The following is a 19,796-nucleotide window of genomic DNA, read 5'->3' as shown; positions in this document are numbered from 1 at the left end:
TTCCCTTCATAAAAGATATTCCAGCATCCAGTCCAGTGAAACAATGGATGAGAGAATTTTTTCCTGCAATTTAGTAAGTTGTTTGCAGTAGGATCGTAGATATACCTTCCATTTATATTTCAGAACTTTGATCCTGAAACATTGACTCCGCCTCTATCCCAAATAATGAATATTTTTAAAAATCATATCAGTGAATAGTGAAGGGGAAAGTAATCTTATCCCTCTCAGCAGATTTAGTAGGATTCCTTTTAGCACCTGCAGAATATTCAATTAATTGTTTAGCTGTCAGACAACACGTGGCTTTGAAAGGATTAGCCATATTTTAATGAAGAATATATGCAGCTCCCCCTCCTATTTAAAACTGACCATTAACTTGCTACAGCGCAGTCCAGCCTGTTCCTCACAGCTGACTCTGCCCTTGTGGATGGTGCTTGCAAGGCATATTGTCCTCTTTAAAGGTGTTTCTGTTAGCTGAAAGTTCACCACCTGCTGAGGTAATGCAAAGGCGACAGCTGCACAGACACTTAAAGTTACGATGGTTGTAGACAGATTAATAGGTGTTTGGAGAGTGACTGGAGACGGCAGCCATCTGAGGAATGTGTGCATTGGAATGAGCATGATGGTATTAAATGTATACAGTAGCTTGCTGAGATTTACAATGGTTTTATTGGGGATTAGGCTGCGGAGTGACTGTGGAAAACTGCAGGATAACTAACCAGTCCAGCTACACATTCTAGGCATAAGGTAATTGAGGGTGATGGGGATGAGGATTGTAAGTAATGCTTACATGAAGAACATGGATTTAATATCTTAGATTTCTGAAATAAATCCACTTCCTGTCCTGAAGTAGAAACCATGAATATTCTTTGCACTGCCCTAGCTTGCTAAAATCCATATGAGAGGTCCCTAAAATCTATCTTGTTCTTTTTCTTAGACTACTCCATAAAGCATACCTACTTGATCAAGCTTATGGTCACCCATCCATCATCTTTTCACGTGGCTTAGTGCAAACTATTGATAACATTTCTGAAAAACACATTTAAAAGAATTAAATATCAGAGGCATTGCTTAAGTACAAGTCATTCTTGCTCTATCTCTCAAATAGTAGAACATTAGGTGACATCATGTCTGTCTGTTCAATCTGTCCCTTACTGTGCAGCTAGAGGGAAAGGAACAAACTCATTTCTTTGGTAGAAATTTACATGCTTCTTTGGCGTGCCAGGCAGTGGTCCAAATCCAGCCCTTCTGTAACTCTCCAGCAAGCTGGTTGCCTCAATGAAAAGGTTCCTATGTCAATGTTTCACATTTATGATGTGCAGTATTGCATTAATCAGACAGTATTAACTGTTTTAGTTCTGCAGTAATGACTCAGTGACGAGGTATTGTGAAAATCTCCACAGAAGAATCTGTGCTGTAAATAGTGCTGTTGGCTTATACATTCTGATTGTTATAATCTATATTTACTATCAAACCTACACCGCTTCCTTCATGTGCATGAAGCAGTCAGCGCTTGAACTGTGCATAGATCATGCAGTGTTAACAATTGAAGGGTAATGTATGCTATTCCTTTAAAAAATTTTAAAGAATAGTTGAAAATTGAACCAGACTTGTCTCGGTCTGCTTTCTAACCTAAACTCAGAATTTTAGGCATTAATATTGTCTTTGAAGCATCTCTCAATGGTTCACATTGTGTTTCACTGTTCATCGACTGTTATGAAGGTTGGAAAACAGTTGTTACTTGTTCTGTGTTTTTCACAGTAAAGAATTAGGAGTGAGCCTTAAGTAAATGCAAAACATGAACTAAAAATGATACTGCTTCAGGAACTTGAGCACAAAATCAGTGCTGACACATCCAGTTAGATACAAAGGAAGTGCTGTACTGACAGAGGTGCATTGTATTTTGTATTAAACAGAGGCTCCTGCTCTCTCAGATGGTCTTAAAATAAACCAATCACGAGTTGTACCGCATAAAAGATACCTTTTCACCCATTATGTCCACACCAATCATCAAGCATCTATCTGCTCTAAACCAGTTTTCCAGTACTTGGCCCATAGTCTTGCATGGTTTTGGCACTTTGTGATCATGCAATATTTATTGCATGCTGTGTTGTTTCCTGCTTCTACCACCCTTTTCAGGCAGAATGTTCCAGATATGAACCACCTTCCGGATAAAAATAATTCTTCTCTAAATCCACTCTAAATCTCCTGCTCGTTCTTTTAAATCTGTGGCCTCTGGTTATTGCCCCCTATATTAGGGAAAGTTTTTTTCCTATCTATGTCCCTCAATCAGGTGCACCTTTAGCCTTCTCTGTTTTAAGGAAAATAGCCTTGGCCTAATCTAGTCTGTCTTCATAGCTGGAATGCTTTAGTCCAAGCAACGTGGTGGTGATTCTCCTTTGCACCCTCTGTAGTGCAATCACATCCTTTCTATAGGTCAGTGTCTATAGGTCAGTGACCAGAACTGCACACAGTTCTGCAGATATGACTTAACTAACATCTCAAACAGTTAGATCATAGCTTCCCTACTCTGTATTCAGTGCATTGACTAGTAAAAGCAAATGTCCCACATGCTGCCTTAACCATCTTCTCTACCTGTCCTGTGGCCTACAATGATCAATAGACATGCAATTCAAGTTCTGCAATTTTCTATTTCCCACGGTCTTATCATTCACTGTGTACTGCTTGCCTTGTTAGTCCTACCAAAATACATCACCTCTCACTTCTAAGGATTAAATTCCATTTGCTACTGATATTGCCACTATTTAGAAGAGGAGCAGGATCGTTGTTCCCTAAATCTTGAGCAATATTTCTTCACTATTTTCATATGTTAATCATTAACACTAAATGGTTTTTTTCTGACCATTATCATGTTGATATCTGTAGGATCCTGCTGTGTGTAAGTTGGCTGCTGTAGATTCTATTATTACAACAGTATCTGTGATTCAGTGGCACTTTATTGGCTGAAATACACTTGAAGTACCTGAAGGTTGTAAAAGGCCTGCTATAAAATTCAAGTTTTTCTTTTATTTGAAGCATTAGCCGTTTTAATGAAGTTAGTCACTGTTAAAATGTTATTAAATGTAATCCCTAAATTTGTATGTTTTTTTTTTCAAATCTTGCAGTGGATTCACTCTGACATTGTGTATGATATAATTTGATTTAGCATTAAGTTTATCCTCAATTGGGTGTTTAGCACAAGGCCCTGACCATGACCTTTACGTTCTTCATATTCCTTCTTTCCAGCTCTCCATTTTAGCAACTTCACAGCTATGATAGAATTAGAGTAATTATTCTAAGTATTGATAACAAATAAGAACTAGAAACCAGAATCTCAGTGGAATTATGAATTCTCAAACTATTTTTCCCTAAAGTAACTACAGGAGTTACTGTACAAGACAATACAGTTGCACACAACTACATAAGCTCATCAAATCTTTAGTGATCAGTGTCGAGAGACGGTGGTATCAGGAAGATTGTTTTTAAAATGATGCACGTCTGAAACCATTATAAACTCGAGTAATGCTATTAAAATATTTTTATATTCAATTTAGTTAGACAAGGTAAGACTGTATTTCTATATTGCCTGTTAGGATCTGCTGTAGAACTTTACAGCCAGTGAACTGTAAGGCATTTTTATTATGTAAGAGACATGTAACCACTTTGCACAGAGCAAGCTTGCAAAAATTGTATTGTAATACCAAATACATGTTTGTTTGAGACTTAATATGCCCAGTGCTTTGTTCAAGAACTTCCCTACTTTGCTTCAGAAAGACTAGTGGGACCTGCAACAGTGAAGCACTCCCTTGGTACTGACCTGAAGTGTTTTGATATGTGCTGAGGTTTCTGGAATGGGACTTGTGGTAAAATTAAGGCATGGTCGTCTTTTTATTTAAAAAAAAAAGAATCCATTCTTCTGCACTTTTTAAATTAAAAATCTTCAACATTTTTCCATGTCCAATGCAGGCATTGTAAACGATTATATGTTGATTCAAATTTGATGCAGTCAACAATCAGTGAGTTGCTTCAGTGTAACAAAACAACTGGTAAAAACCAAAAGAACTGCTCTCCCATGTCCCAGCTCCCTACCCCACACACCAGGCCTTGTTGTTGCATAGCCTGCCATTACACACTCCCTGTTATTAGTAACTAACAGTCCCCATTAACAACTCCCAGCCTGATCGTTAGCAACTCCTTTGTCTGTCCAATTGTCTTTCTCTCTCTTTGGGCTCCATCCTATCGTTTTACTCCCTTTCCCCTCCACCTCCCTATTTGTTGCATATAAAATGACATTTTCCCAGTCACCATCAGTTCTGAGGAAGGGTCACTAGATCCGAAATGTTAAATCTGTTTTCTCCTTCACAGATGCTGCCAGACCTGCTGAGCTTTTCCAGCAATTTTGTTTTTGTAACAGTGCTACTGGCTTGTTCCTCCAAGTCACTAGACTCCTGGATAGATTCCATAATCTGTCTGGATTTTTTTCTTTTGTTTCAGTAATTTTCTTTTACATTCAGCACGTCAGTCAATGTTTTGTGGTCTCCAAAACCTGCTCAACTGCAACAGCAGTGTTCAAAACTTATAAAGCAACCCAACGATGAGGGGAAGTATTTAATAACAACTTGCATTTGTCTGAGATAACAAGGTGTAGAGCTGGATGAACACAGTAGGCCCGAAACGTCAGCCTTCCTGCTCCTCTGATGCTGCTTGGCCTGCTGTGTTCATCCAGCTCTACAGCTTGTTATCTCAGATTCTCCAGCATCTGCAGTTCCTACTATCTATTGCATTTGTCTATCAATTTTCATGACATAAAATATTCCAAGGTGTTCTACAAAGGGGCAGTCAACCACAAGTAGACAGTAAGGCAAAGGAGGAGATATTTGGAGCAGAGACTAAAACATGGTCAAAGATGTAGGTTTTAAGAAGGAGATTAAAGGAAGAGCATTCCAGAGTGTGGGGTCCAGATGGCTAAAGGCACGGCCACCAATAACCTGGCAAAGGAGCACACAAAAAAACAGATATGAGTGAATACAAGTATTGCAGAATGTTTGGGTGCGTGGGAAAACTACAGTGATGATCAGGAGCAATACCATGGTGGAATTTAAATGGTAGGATGAGAATTCTGATTTTGGGGAAGTAAGAAGCAATGTATATCAGTAAGGAAATGGATGATGAATGAGTGGAAACTTGTAAGGAGTAGTCTGCAGCTGAGAGTGTTTTGATTAAAATAATGTTTATCAAGGAGATCACTGGAATAGCAAAATAATTTGAGTCAGTAGGTGGCAAAGAAATGAATGATGATTTTAGCAGCAAATGAGTTGAAGTAGTGTGCAGACAGACAACGTTATGGATATGGAACTGAGGCTGTCATTGGAGCAAAGTGGATATTGTACACCAAAACTTCATTATCCATGGGAGGTAAAGGTCCTTTTTGTGGGTAACACGTGTGCCACTCCTGTGTGCCACTTGATCAGACCAGATGAGTTTGTGCAGGAAAAGTAAAAGGTGGAATCTGGGGCTGACCTAGATCATGGATCAAATCAGATAATGAGGTGTGAGTGTTCAATAAACTCAGCTGAAGATTGTAGTGGGAATACTGAAGCTATTACAGTTCGGCTCAACCTGAGAGATGCTGATGAGGTGGAGAGAATTGTTACAAACCAAATTTCAGTCTGTTTTCAATATTTATGTTCTCTTATTTAGAATTGTCTCATCATCACTGCCTGAGGATGGAATTGTAACCTAAGCTTGGCTTGCGCAAAATAACTCAAAAGTTTGCCTAGCCTTCAAAGCAAAAAGTATAAAACCCAGGATGTTTTAAAGAAAGACATAAAATTTGAATAGATGTAAGATTTTCAGAATACCTTTGCCAACTTGAAAAGCTATGCTGACAACTGCACTAGTTTCAGCAGTGCCAAATTATGAGAAGCCATTCAAACTGCCTGGTGATGCCGGTGACGATGGTATGGGTGCTGTTTTACTACAGGCCAACAAGATGGGGATCAAATGGGCTGTCAGTCAAATTTTGAGAAACTAACTGCATGTCAACAGGAATATTTGGTGGAGAATGAGACATCAAGTTTTATGTTAGCTGTGTCATGAATTGTTTATCAACAGTATGTCAGAAATATTATTTAATCATAGCACAATCCTGATTTTTTTTTTTGGGAGAAAATCTTGCCGTTGTTTCAGTTGATCTTAAACCTCTGGCTGTGAAATGTAAGGATTGCTAAGGTACCTTGAAAAGAAAATATTACAGTAGATGCAGTTATAAGAACACATGAAGGAAACGGAGCACAATGATGCAAATGGGCTTATGTAAAATATGATTGCTATGAACATTATTTTGTGTTTAATGTTCTGATATACTCTATTTTGTTAGTTTTTATTCTAAACTAGTGGCATATGGCTGTTGGTCTACTTTTGTGAAAGGCTTTAATAATTAACTAGGTCAGTTTTTCTAGAACTATGATTGTAAACTAGCATATGTTAAAAGAGCAGGTGTCTTCAAAAAGCCCTGGACTGTTAATGGAAGATAATTTATATTGTGGGGATTTACAACAAGCAAATGAAAACATCGAGAGATAATAGATCGCTTTCAGGTTTAGAATAATCAAGAATTAAGTCTACTTAGAAAAACCCAGCTTTTGGTTAATTCGAGGGAGGTCTGATTTGAAGTCAAATGTAAGTATAGTTTCCACTATAGGAGATTGATTCGGGTAGTTAAGGAAATACGTTGTCTTTGTAAAAGAGTTTAGTTGTCACTCCTCCAGACCAGGAGTGTTTACTTAGAAAGCTATATTGGTTATTCAAAGCTGACAAACTTTAAACTCTGGGTTATGTGAATTTTCAAGGAAAGAGGCTTACAATCCCTCAGAACTGGAACCAAGAAGAAGTAATTGAGTCAGACCTACAGATTTAATAGGGTAATTTATCTGGGTTTTTTTTTTGTGTGACTGTAAGGTGATGGTATTGGGGGTAGATACAAATGTGCTTTGCTGTGTATTTTGCAATCTTGTATTTAGTTTGGTTTGGGGAGGCCTCTTTAGGGGTGGTGCTGCAATGGTAATGTCACTGAGGAATATCCAAGAACTCCAGACTAATATCCTGGGGACAAAAACAGAAATTGCTGGAGAAACTCGGCAGGTCTGGCAGCATCTGTGGAGACAAAACAGAGTTAACGTTTCGAGCTCAGTTGACCCTTCTTCAGAACAGAACAGAATATTTTGGAGGTATAGGTTTGAATCTCCCTATGGCAGATGGTGAAATTGTTTTTTCATTGAAATCAAATCAGGAAACCATTGCTGATTGTTGTAAAAACCCATCCAGTCCACTTTAGGAAAAGAAATCTGCCATTTTTACAGCAATGTGGTTGACTCTTAACTGCCCTCAGAAGTGGTCCAGAAAGTCAGTTAATTCAAGACAACTGAAGATGGGCAATATATGCTGTCCTCACTAGCAAAGCTATCCTCCTTGTGCGAGAATAAATAAACGCCCTGTTTTGTCATTAAAAATCAAATCTTGTCTTGTGTGCTTATGTTTCAATGAAAGACTGGCAAGTCATTTCAAAAAAAAGAGATTGATCAGACCGGATTTCATTCTGGGATCTGCCTTTCCAAAGTATAACATCAGCTGAAATTATAACAGTGTACAATTCTAGGAATGCTGTAGTCTCACTGAAAAAAAAATACTTTACTGGATAGAGAGGTGTTCAATTAACAGTTAGAAATTTGACAGTTTAATTAGATTGTGAAAAAGGAAACAGTAATTGCTGAACAGATTTCCACACCATTGTGCCTATAAATTTATAAATGTTTTGAATTTTTAATCATAAGAAACATATCGTAGGTACATGGTGAAGTAGTTGATCATTGCAATTTAATCGTGTATTGCATGATCGCTGTTTAAATCTGAAGTATATTAATCTGATTTTTTGCACTCCTTGGGGCATATCAGTCTGATATACTGCATTCGTTGGGGTATGCTAACCTGATTCACTACAGTCTCTGGGGCATATTAATCTGATTTATTGCAGTACTTGAGGCATGTTAATCTGACATACAGTACTACTTGGGGTAAATGAACGTGATTGACAGAAGCATCTGAGATACATTAATCTGCAGTATCTGAGGTATATTAATCTGATTTACTGCAGTGTCTAGGTATATTAATCTGAGTTACTGCAGCGCCTGGGGTGTGCTGATCTGAATGACTGACTGCCGTCAGGGATGTACTGGTCTGATTATAATGGTTAAAACACAACCGGTGCTCCTTTTAGGGAGGATTACTTGCCCTTCTTATTCACTCAGGGCTTGTGTGTGACTTCAGTCTCACACTGAAATGATTGACCCTTTACTTCCCTCTGAAATCCTAGTGAGGCACTGGGCTGTATCAAACCCACCCTTCCAATTGGACCCTGAATAAAAAAAAAAAATTGCATGCTTTTGAAATCAGTGCAGCCAATAAGAAAACCAGACATTAATTCTGGAGGGTCAGTGGGATATTGTGTCTCCTGCAGTGGTGTGATAGAACTGGGTGGGAACTGTGTCTCCCTGGTGATGGGACTGGGTGGGGTTAGTTTGTCAGTAAGGAATGGGCCTGGGCGAGGACAGTGCATCTCTCGTGAAGATGACTAGGACTGGGCAGGGATGTTTTTTTTTAAGTTTTTGAATGTAATTGTGTAGGGATATGTCTTAGTGGGGAATGAGAATGGTTGAGCACAGTGTCTCTGTTGGGAATTGGACTGGGTGGGTCAATGCATCTGTTGAATAAAATCAATGTGTAATTGTAATGAATTTGGTTGACACTAAAAATCTGGGTGATGTAGAAGATAGATATGCTTTTTGTATGATGTAAGGTCGGTGGAATTTTAACTGACTGTTAAAGTCGCTAAAGAATGAAGTTAGTTGTAGGTGTATACCATGAAATCCCTTGAATGTGTTCTAGCCTTAAATAGACGTGGCTGATCTGCACTGGTAGGGGTAATATCTTTTTCAAAATATTTTTTGGGATTGAAAATTCAGGAATTATGGTCATTAAGGTTATTAGAACATCTGTTTAACATGGTCATTCAGTGCAGTGTAAGCAATAAAATGTTTTGAAATGTGCAACATAATTCATCACCAGGTGATGTTTGAGTTTCATTCTTTTCAATGTTGCTAACTTGTTTTTAATCTCTCTCTCCCTCTCTCTCTCTCTCTCCCCACCCCGTCTCACCCCCGCCACCCACTTTGTCTCTTTCTCTCCCCTCTCCTCTTCCTTTAAGCCTCAGTACACAAACCTGGGGCTCCTTAACAGCATGGAGCAGCAGATACAGAATGGATCTTCATCCACCAGTCCCTATAACAACGATCACACCCCCAACGTCACGGCACCCTCACCATATGCTCAGCCCAGCTCCACTTTTGAAACACTGTCTCCATCGCCGGCCATCCCCTCAAACACAGATTATCCAGGTCCACATGGCTTTGATGTTTCATTCCAACAGTCCAGCACAGCAAAGTCTGCAACATGGACGGTAAGTTAACTCAAATAATACTGATCTAAAATGCATATTGCTGTCAATGATTTTGAAACGTATTACCGCTCTTTTAGAAGTAACTGTCCTAGCAGTTCAGTTAGCAAGATGACACATGTCTCCAATTAACTAGTTTTTCATTTTAAACAAAAAACTGTACTCCATTAAAAATACAAGCAGAGCAAGTGAGCAAGGTGCAAGTAATGTGACATTGACCAGGTGGACAAAGTTGCATGGGGTGGAGGAAATAGTGGGTGTGGGCAAAAAAAGGTAGGGGGAGGCAGCATGAAGAAAAAGCAGGGGGAGGTGGTGTGAGCAGTGAGGAGAGAGGGGTGAAAAGGTAGGGTATGAAAAGTAAGAAGGGAGAGGGGCTGGGTTAAGACACCAGAGAATAGGAATAAATATCCTATAGGAAGACATTGACTATTGTGGAAGAATAGAAACCTACTGATTCAGATTTAACATTTCCAGAATGCAACAGTGTAGGTAGATAAAACCACACAAAAAAATCAAATTATTTTGTTCTTTTTGTGAATAGGAGCCTAGAATTCACCACAAAGAAGTAATACCTAATTTATCTAAAACTAAAGCATTTGCAGATGGTGGAAATCCGAAATAGAAGCAGAAAATGCAAGAAGTATTCAGCAAATCAGGCAGCATCTGTGGATAACAAGGTGTAGAGCTGGATGAACACAGCAGGCCAAGCAGCATCGTAGGAGCAGGAAGGCTGACGTTTCGGGCCTAGACCCTTCTTCAGAAAATCAGGGAGACAGACGAAATTAGCTTTTCCTGTCAGTGATGCCTCTGCTCAATTTGTGTCAAACTGCAGTTGAGACCTGTATACTGTTTTGGGTCCCATTATAGAAGACCAATAAAACTAGAGAGGCCAAATAAGGGTCGATTTAGCAAAACAGTGCCAGTAATGGAAAACTCTTAGGGGAAATTTAGGGGAGACTTATAGCATTAGCAATATTCCTGGAGCAGAGATGGTGAGTATTGTATCACACCACTGACCTGTATTGGGGAGATGAGAGGCAGGTTATTGCTGCAGGATTCCTAGCTGCTGACATGCCGTTGTAGCCGCAGTATTTATTTGCCTAGTTCAGTTAAGTTTCTATCAACAGTAACCTCCAAGATGCTGATGGTGCAGTATGTGAGCACATTTGGAATATTTAGGAATACTGCCGAACTGCCATTTTTGTCTTTACTTTGCTGCTTCACTTTATCCATTTGACATCATCCAAACTTGGCTTTTGATTTGATTTATTACTGTCACATCTACCATGGTACAGTGAAAAGTGTTGTCTTAACATGCTTCACAGGCAGGTTGTACTATAAAAGTGCATCAGAGTAACAATCAAGAGTGCAGGATACAATGTTACAGCTGCTGAGAAGGTGCAGACAGAAATCAGCATTAACATTACAGAGCTCCATTTGAAAATCTGATAGCTGTGGAGGAGAAGCTGTTCTTGAATCTGTTCGTTCATGTATAGAAACTTCTATATTATGTTGGTTGCTTTCCCACTGCAGCGGAAAGTATAGATGAAGACAGTGGATGGGAGGCTAGTTAGCATGTCGGACTGGGCTGCATGCATAAATCTGTAGTTTCTTTCAGTCTTGGGAAGCGCAGTTGCCATACTGTGCTGTGAAGCATCCAGATAGGATGCTTTCTATGGTGCATCCATAAAAAACTTGTAAGAGTCTTTATGGACATACTGAGTTTCCTTAGCCTCCTGAGGAGGCAGAGGCGTTGCTGGGCTTTCTTGACCGTAGTGTCAATGCAGGTGGACCCAGGCAGATTGTTGATGATCGTCACTCCCAGGAACTTGACATTTTTGACCATCTACACCTCAGCACCCTTGATGCAGACAGGGGCGTGGCCTCCACCCCACTTCCTGAAGTCAGTGACCAGCTCCTTCATTTTGCTGACATTGATGAAGAAATTGCCATCTTTACATCATCCCATTTAAGTACTCCATCTCTTTCCTGTATTCTGTCCCATCATCGTATGCGATCCTACCTACAATGGTGGTGTCATCAGCAAACTTGTAAATGGAGTTGGTGCAGAATTTGGACACGCAGTCTTGTGTGTATAAGGAGTATAGTATGGGACTGAGTAAGCACCCTTGCAGGGCACTGGTGCTGAGGATTATCGTGGAAGAGGTGTTGTCTTACTTACTGATTGCAGCCTGTTGGTCAGGAAGTTGAGAATCATTGTGTATCATCATATGTCAGCTTTGTAAATGAAACTAAAATAAGGTACAGTGAAGAAACTATCAGATCTATTCCTAGATCGTGTGATAATTCTGTGGAATGGGAAAGCATTCCTGCTCTGTACAACTGGAGATGTTGAGAACATACCAAAAGAAGTGTGAAAAATGGCCATGCTAGTTGCTGTTAGGATTAAAATCTGATACATGCAGCTTTTTAAAAGTGGGAATATTGGGAAGTTAGGCCATTGACATTGCAAACAGACTTGTATCTAAGTGTTACTGATTATAATAGCAGTTGGTGTAGGTTTGTCCAAGACTTTGCTTAGTCCTCCATTGGAAGGAAGTTATGCAAAATATATCCGTCAGTAGGAGACTGTTTCCAGAAGTTGAGAGGTTTAGAATGATGGGCCATAAATTCATGATTTTGTAACTTATGCCCACCGACACTCAGTTTGGGTTCCACCAGGGCCACTTAGCACCCAACTATATTATAGTCTTAGTCTTAGTTCAAACACAGACAAAAAACTACTGAACTCCAGAGGTGAGGTGTGAGTGACTGCCCTTGAAATCAAAGAATCTGAGCAAAACTGAAGTCAATGAGAGGGAAAACTCTCCACTATTTGAAGTTGTACCTAGTACAAAGGAAGGTGGTTAAGTTTGTTAGAGGTCAGGCATTTAATCTCCAGGGCATAACTACAAGAGTTTCTCAGGGCAGATACTTTATCATCCACCTGTTCAGAGATGCTAGGACACCCCTCTGGAGCAGATGGGACTTGAACCTGGGCATTATACCTTACAGATAGGGACACTGCCACTGCATTGCAAGAGCCCTCAGGATAGTGTCCGTGGCCCAAGCATGTTCAGCTGCTTCATCTATGATCTTCCCTCCATCATAAGATTAGAAGTGGGATGTTCACTGATGATTGCATAATATTCAGCACCATTCACAATGGTTCAGAGACAGAAGCCATGTCCAACTGCATCAAGACCTGGACGATATGTCCAGGTTTATGTTGATAAGTGGCAAGTGCCAGGAAATGACCATCTCTGAAAAGAGACAATCTAATCACCATCCTTTTACATTCAATGGCATTACTAGTGCTGAACACCTCTCACCCCACCCCACCCTCTCTACCAAGATCCCAGGGGTTACCATTGACTGGAAACAGAACTGGATCAACCGTATAAATATTGTGGCTACAAGAAAAGGTCTAAGGCTATAAATCCTATGACACAAAACTCACCACCTGACTCCTACCATTCAGAAGTGGATGAAATACTCTCCACTTCCCTGGATGAGTGCAGCTCCAACAGCACTCGATGATTTACACCAGGTGAGATAAAGTAGCTTGCTTAATTGGTGCTATACCCAACAACATTCACCACATCATTTCTGGTATACTGTAACAGTGTGTACTGCTAACAAGATGCAGCGCAAATTTACCAAGGCTCCTTAGACAGCACCTTTCAACCCCACACCCACCGTCATTTAGAAGGACAATGACTGCAGATACATGGTAATTCCACTTTCAGCAAGCTCCCCTCCAAGCCAGTGACTGTCCTGACTTGGAAATATATTATTATTGGTGAATGTTACTGCTTTAAAATCATGTCACTCTCTCCCTAACAGCACTATGGATGTGTGTAACCGAAAAGACCTGCAACGGTTCAAGAACGCAGTTCACCACATCCTTTTTGAGATTTGTTTGGGGAGGTGGTGGTATTGTGGTAATGGATACTTGACTAGAAATCCAAAGGCACAGGCTAGTGTTCTGGGAACATGGGTTCAAAGCCTCCTGACACAGATGTTGAAGTTTGAATTTGTTTACTTAATTCAAATTAAAATCTTGCCTAATAGTGACCATGTAACCATTGTGGTTTGTCATTGAAAGCCATCTAGTTGACAAATGTCCTTTGGGAAAGAAATCTCCCAATCTTACCTGGTCAGGCCTACATGTGACTTTAGATCCACAGTAATGTGATTGTCACTTAACTGCTCTCTGAAATATCCTAGGAAGCCACTTTGGTCAAGGGAAAAAAGGGATGGGCAAAAAATGCTAGACTTGTCAGTGACACACTTATCCCAAAAACTAGAGATGGGCCACAAATGTGCTCCATGCCTCACTAATGAATGTTAAAAATGTAAGAGATTTGCAACAGAAGGCTTAGAGAAACTTCGCACACAATTTTGCTGGCTGGCATTAGTAGAGGCAGGAACTGCCACCTTTCAAGATTAAACTGGATAGGCAAATTGAAAAATGAATGAAGAGATATGGAAACAGGACAAAATGTTTAGATTTATGTAGTTGCTAAATGCCAAAACAGGCTTGCTAAGTTAAAGGATCTAAAAGTGATTTTGAAAGGGTAAACAGTTCTCGAATTGTGTGGTGAATTTGAAACAAGGGTGCATAGACTGTGATTCTTACAAGTTAGAAGCAATATTTTCATTTGCGTATTATTAAACTTTGAAATGCCTAACTACATCAGACTATTAGACAGATACATTATCATCATTGAAAGGGAATTGGGCAAGGATTTGAAATGGATGGCTGAAAGGATATGCAAAAGACAGAGGAATAGAATTAGAGTAGATTGCTTCAATTGAGAAGCAAGCACCAGTAAATGAACTGTGGGTTGAATGATCTCTATTTGTGCTGCGTCTGTGAATTACAGGGATTGAGTTATTCTGATGGTACAACTTATGTATTTTGATTGTTACTTAATTGAAAGACTTCCTTTCCTGTGGTTTTTGTGTGTCAGCAGGGGATACCTGATATTGCCTCAATTTTCTTACAACTACTAAAGATGGGGACTGTGTGATAGGTCTATTAATAGAACGTCAGGTAATACACAGCTAAAGTACTGTAAGTTGTTTGTTTTTGTGAGGACCTGAATGTAGTGTAACCATGAACGGGTCTAAATGAATTTCATAGCATTTTCAACACGTGCTAGATTTCAAATGTTATGTGTTGCAGAGCCAACCATGAGTGGCCAATGTGACTTTGATTGGGATAAATTAGGTGCTAGATGTGAAAGCTTTAATAGTGTGTGGGGATATTATGTTCACCTTGGTTGCCTGTTTTATGGATTTTTGATTGTGTTGGGAGTTGCACTAAAGCCCTACTGAACCACAGGGCTGCTGTAATGAGGAAGAGACGAGACTAGTGCTGGTTTAACTTGAGGGTCACAACATCTCGGGAGAGGTTCTGAAGGAGTGTACCTCATGGTAACTTCAGCCAGTACAGGATTTGAACTCATTCTGTTGGCATTACTCTGCATTGCAAACCAGTCACCAAGCCAACTGAGCTAACACATCTCCTTGTGGGAGTTGCATTACACCAGGTTTGACACAAACAGAATTGCTCCCCACAGGGAGCTGTCTGTGAGAACTATGAAAAGTCATGACTTTGGATAATTGACACTATTCCACCTGTTTTGTCTGCTGGCACCGTAATCTGGAGTGTTGCTGTTGACAGCACTATAAGCAGATAGAGGGCATGTTGACTAACTTTGACAATCTGATGCTTATAAGGTTTTTTGACTACCAGGTTACAGGGAATTGAGGTAATGGGAGGACTAACTTTCTAATCACCCTGTTCAGAGATGGTATTACACACCTTTTGGAGCAGGTTGGAATTAAAACTGGGCCGCCTGACTTGGTTCTGGATACTACCACTATGCCACAAGAACCCTCTTTTTAAAAAAAGAGGGACAGGGTAGGGACAGCTCCACTACACCACAAAAACCCCAAAAGGGAAGACAAATATGTATTTTTTTAAGATCAGCCTGTTCAGAGATAATATTACACACCTTTGGAGCAGGTAGGACTCAAACCCAGGCTGCCAAGATCCAGTGTAGGGAGACTACCACTGCCACAATAACCCAAAGACGACTACTAGGCCACAGCATATTGTTACTATGTAATAATGCCATATCAGGCCATGGGTGATTAATGAATGATACTATCAATAATACACCATTCTCGATATTTTTAACCAACCTGTTCAGAGATGTTATTACACATCTAGGAAGCAGGTGGATTTTGAACCCAGGCCTCCTGGTCCAGAGGTATGAGCATAGGTGCCCTAAAAAAGGGTGCTGCCTGTTCTAGTCTCCTTTGGACACCAGTTAACTGCTCAAGATCTGTAAACACAACATCAGGCTGAAATTGTGTGGAACACCTAGATGTAGGAGTGTCGTTCAGCTTATGACCAAACATTATTGATGAAACTAGCTTTCATGGTCTAGGTAACTGAGTACTGAATGAGATTTGTTGCTGGTTCCTGAATATCAAGGTATGTTAGTATTTGTAACTTGAGCGATAAGGGAATATATTTCAAATTTCCTGAGCAGGTTCTGAAGCTCACGGTATATACCTTTGCAGTCTCAAAGACAGACAGCTCATTACACTACCTGGCCTTAACAATGATAGTGATTAACCAAGAATGGTTAATTCTGAGTTGCATTATTATCTTGCAAGGCATCAGTGACCCTCCTCCTGACCTCAGGAAGCCACAAGATCCAAGACTTCACAGTTTTCATTCAACTATTTGAGCTGGAGCAAGATGTGGCATGCAGAGAACATCTGCTACCAGCCCGTTCAACATGTGATGAAGCACAAACTTGTTTATGCCCAAAAACCTGTTGCAGCTTGTTTTCCAGATCAAATGATTTCATAGGTGAGCCTCAGAACCTGTGGTTGTATGGATTGTTAAGTATATTGGAATGTACCTGCTTTTTCCTTAGAAAAACACTTGAGCAGACATCTGAAAGAGCCAGAAGTGAATTAAATACACAGACTAGTTTATAGATATGTGTGCATGCACGTCTCTTCATATATTGTTGCACTGCAGGATGCCTTTATCAAATTTGTGTGAACTTGGGGGGAGAAAGAAAACAGGTTAGTATATTTTGGAGACCTTTATCAGCATTTGAAGTTTTCCATTTGAACCCAAAGTTTGTTTTAACTGAATAACTTCCTGTAATTTTTGCTTCTGTTTTCCTTGATGTCTTTTTAACATCCTGATCAGCTAACAAACTTTAAGACAAAGACTTCTGGGCCAGCATTTATTGTCCATCCTTAATTGCCCTTGTGAAGGTGGTAGTGAGCTGCCTCTTGGACTGCTGCAGTCCAATTTCTTTTCACCGTTAGAGAGCGAGTTTCACAGTTTCCAGTGAAGGAATAATGATCTGGTTCCAAGTCAGGATGGTGTGTCATTTGGAGAGGAACCTGTGGTGTTCCCATTCACCTGTTGCCCTAGCCCTTCTGGATGGGAGAGGTTCTGGGTTTGGAGCCTTGATTAATTGCTGCAGGACATCCTGTAGATAGTCCATACTGCTGCCATCACACATTGAAGGTGGTGAAGGGAGTGCCAATCAAAAGGGCTGCTTTGTTCTGGATGGTTTTGTTGGACCTGCATAGATCTGGGCAAATGACGAGTATTCTCTTCCTGATTTGTACCTCCTGGATGGGGAACAGGTATTGGGGAGACAAGAGGAGAGTTACTCACGACAGAATTCTCATTCTCTGATCTGTCTCTTGCAGCCACAGCCAGTTCAGTTTCTGGTCAATAGTAAACTCCAGGATGTTGAAAGTGGGGAATTCAGCAATGTAATGCCAAGGGGAGATGATTGGATTTTCTATTATTGGAGGTGGTCATTGTCTGGCATTTGAGGCACAGATATTACCTGCCACTTACATGTTACTGGTTCAAATCTGTATGTTGTCTAGGTCTTGATAAATATGGATACCTAAGAAGGAAAAAACAGTAAAACGTACAGTGGACCAGTACATGCCATTCACATCTTGTATTCCTCAAAATGCAGCTCCAGTAGACCAGTAGGTTCATTTCCAAATATTACCTTTTTTCGCCGTTTTCTTCCCTCTGGAGCTGGCTGGTTCAGTATCTGAGGAGTTAGGAATGATGCTGAATATTGTGCATGAATCATGAACAAGCGTCTCCACTTGCTGGCCTTATAATGAGGGAAAGTTCATTGATGAAGCATCTTGGAATTTACCACGAGACATTTCCACAGTGGTGCCCTGGAACTGATATAACTGACCTCTGACTACCACAGCCATCTTCCTCTGTGCTAAATATGATTCCATCAGTTTCCCCCTGATGCCCATTGACATTTGTTTTCCTAGGGCTTTTTGAAGCCATACTCTACCTTGTATTGCCTTGATGCCAAGTGTCATGACTCTCACTTCACTTTTGAATTCAGTTGATTTTGGACCATGGTATTATGAAATCAGAGCAGAGTGGTCATAACAGAACCCAAACTGACCATCAATAAGCAGGTTTTTGCAAAGTGAGAGCTGCTTTTATAGCACAGTCAACAATTCTTTCCAATAAAAATCAAAGAACTGTGGATGCCAGAAACTTGAAACAAAAGCAGAAATTACTTGAGAAACTCAGCCGGTCTAGCAGCATCTGGGAAGAAAGCAGAGTGAATGTTTGGGATGCTGAAAATCGGAAACAAAAACATAATTGCTGGGAAAACTCAGCAGGCCTGGCAGCATCTGTGGAGAGAAAACAGAGTTAACGTTTCTGAAGAAGGGTCACTGAACTTGAACTGTTAACTCTGCTTTCTCTCCACAGACGCTGCACAATTTCTATTTTTATTCTAGTTGAACAGCTTGGCTGTGGGCATGGGTAATTCTGTAGTGCAAGATTTGCTATTGCAGCAGTGTTGTTAGGCACCATATACTTTGTGGCATTCTGCACCTTCAGCCATTTTTGATATGACATGGAGTAAATTAACTGAAGAGTAGTATCTGTGATGCTGGAAACCTCAGGAGAAGACAAAGTTGAATCTTCCACTTGGTATTTCTGGCTGAAGTTGGACACAAATGCTTTAGCCTTGTCTTTTGCACTGATGTGTTCGGCTCATCATTGGAGATGGGGATGTTTGTGGAGCCTTCACCTCCTGTTAATTATTTGTCTGCCACTACTCGTGACTGACATGGTAGGACTGCAGAACTTAGATCTGATATGTTAGCTTTAGAATTGCTTGGCTTTGTTTATCACTTGCTGCTTCCACTATTTGACATACAAGTAGTCCTCTGTTATAGCTTCACCAAGTTGACACCTCACTTTTGGAAATGCTTGGTGCTGCTCACGGCATGTTCTCTTGCACTCTTCAAACAATGATATGCCAGGCCATGAGGTTAAAAATTGTGGTTGAATACCATTCTGCTGCTGATGGCCACAGTGCCTCATCAATAAAGTTATAGGGTCATACAGCACAGAAACAAATGCTTCGGTCCAACCGGTCCATGCCAACCATAATACCAAACTAACTAGTCCCACCTCTCTGCACTTGGACCATATCCCTCCAAAAATATCTTATTCATGTACTTATCCAAATGTCTTTTAAATGTTGTAACTGTATGTGCTTTCACCACTTCCTATGAAGTTCATTCCACGTATGAACCACGTGAAAAAGTTTTCCCTCTGCTCTTTTTTCAAACCTTTCTCCTCTCACTTCAAAAATGTGCCCAACCCAGGGAAAAGACACCTGCCATTCACATTACCTATACCACTCATGATTTTGTAAACCTCTGTAAGGTTACCCCTCAACCTCCTAAACTCCAGTGGGAAAAATCCCAGCTTAGCCAGCCTCTATAACTTTCAGTCTCCATTCCTGGCAACATCCTGGTAAATCTTTTCTGAATCCTCTCCAGCTCAAGAATAAGAATGTCCAGTTTTAAATTTCTAGATTATTTTGAAATCTCTCCCAATTAGTATGTTGGTGGTATGCAATTTTGTCTCATTCAGGGCTATGCAATGGTCACTCCTAGCAATGCTGCTTTAGTAAGTGACCTCCATTAATTGTGGAGGTGGTAAAAGAAATCCCTGCTTCAATGCCAAAAACCATGTATATTTCTTACGTGAAAAAGGCTCTAAGAGGAGGCCATTTTCACTTGATCCATCAAAGGGTTGCAGGCATTGCTGTTTCCATGTTGGGCCCGTGGGAGAGGAAGAAACAGTAAAGAATCACAGGAGTTTCAAATTATTGTAGGATGTAGTATTTGATTCACTTTGTCTGCTAAGTTTAAATAAATTATT

General features: G+C 40.2%; 1 protein-coding gene across 6 annotated transcripts in view; it reads left to right on the top strand.

Moving 5' to 3' along the window:
* Nucleotides 1-19,796, top strand: part of tp63 (tumor protein p63) — a 266,101-nt gene that overhangs the window by 186,430 nt on the left and 59,875 nt on the right. For 4 of the 6 annotated variants that reach the window (XM_048604513.1, XM_048604515.1, XM_048604516.1 and 1 more), the window contains one exon: nucleotides 9,260-9,511. In XM_048604513.1, coding sequence (XP_048460470.1) covers nucleotides 9,260-9,511 — 252 coding nt within the window. The remainder of the gene's footprint in view (nucleotides 1-9,259; nucleotides 9,512-19,796) is intronic. The other 2 variants (XM_048604514.1, XM_048604517.1) reach the window with 1 other exon arrangement.

This window comes from Rhincodon typus, chromosome 13, assembly GCF_021869965.1.
Source record: "Rhincodon typus isolate 14 chromosome 13, sRhiTyp1.1, whole genome shotgun sequence".
Lineage (NCBI taxonomy): Eukaryota > Metazoa > Chordata > Chondrichthyes > Orectolobiformes > Rhincodontidae > Rhincodon > Rhincodon typus.
This window is presented reverse-complemented; position numbering and strand designations above follow the sequence as displayed.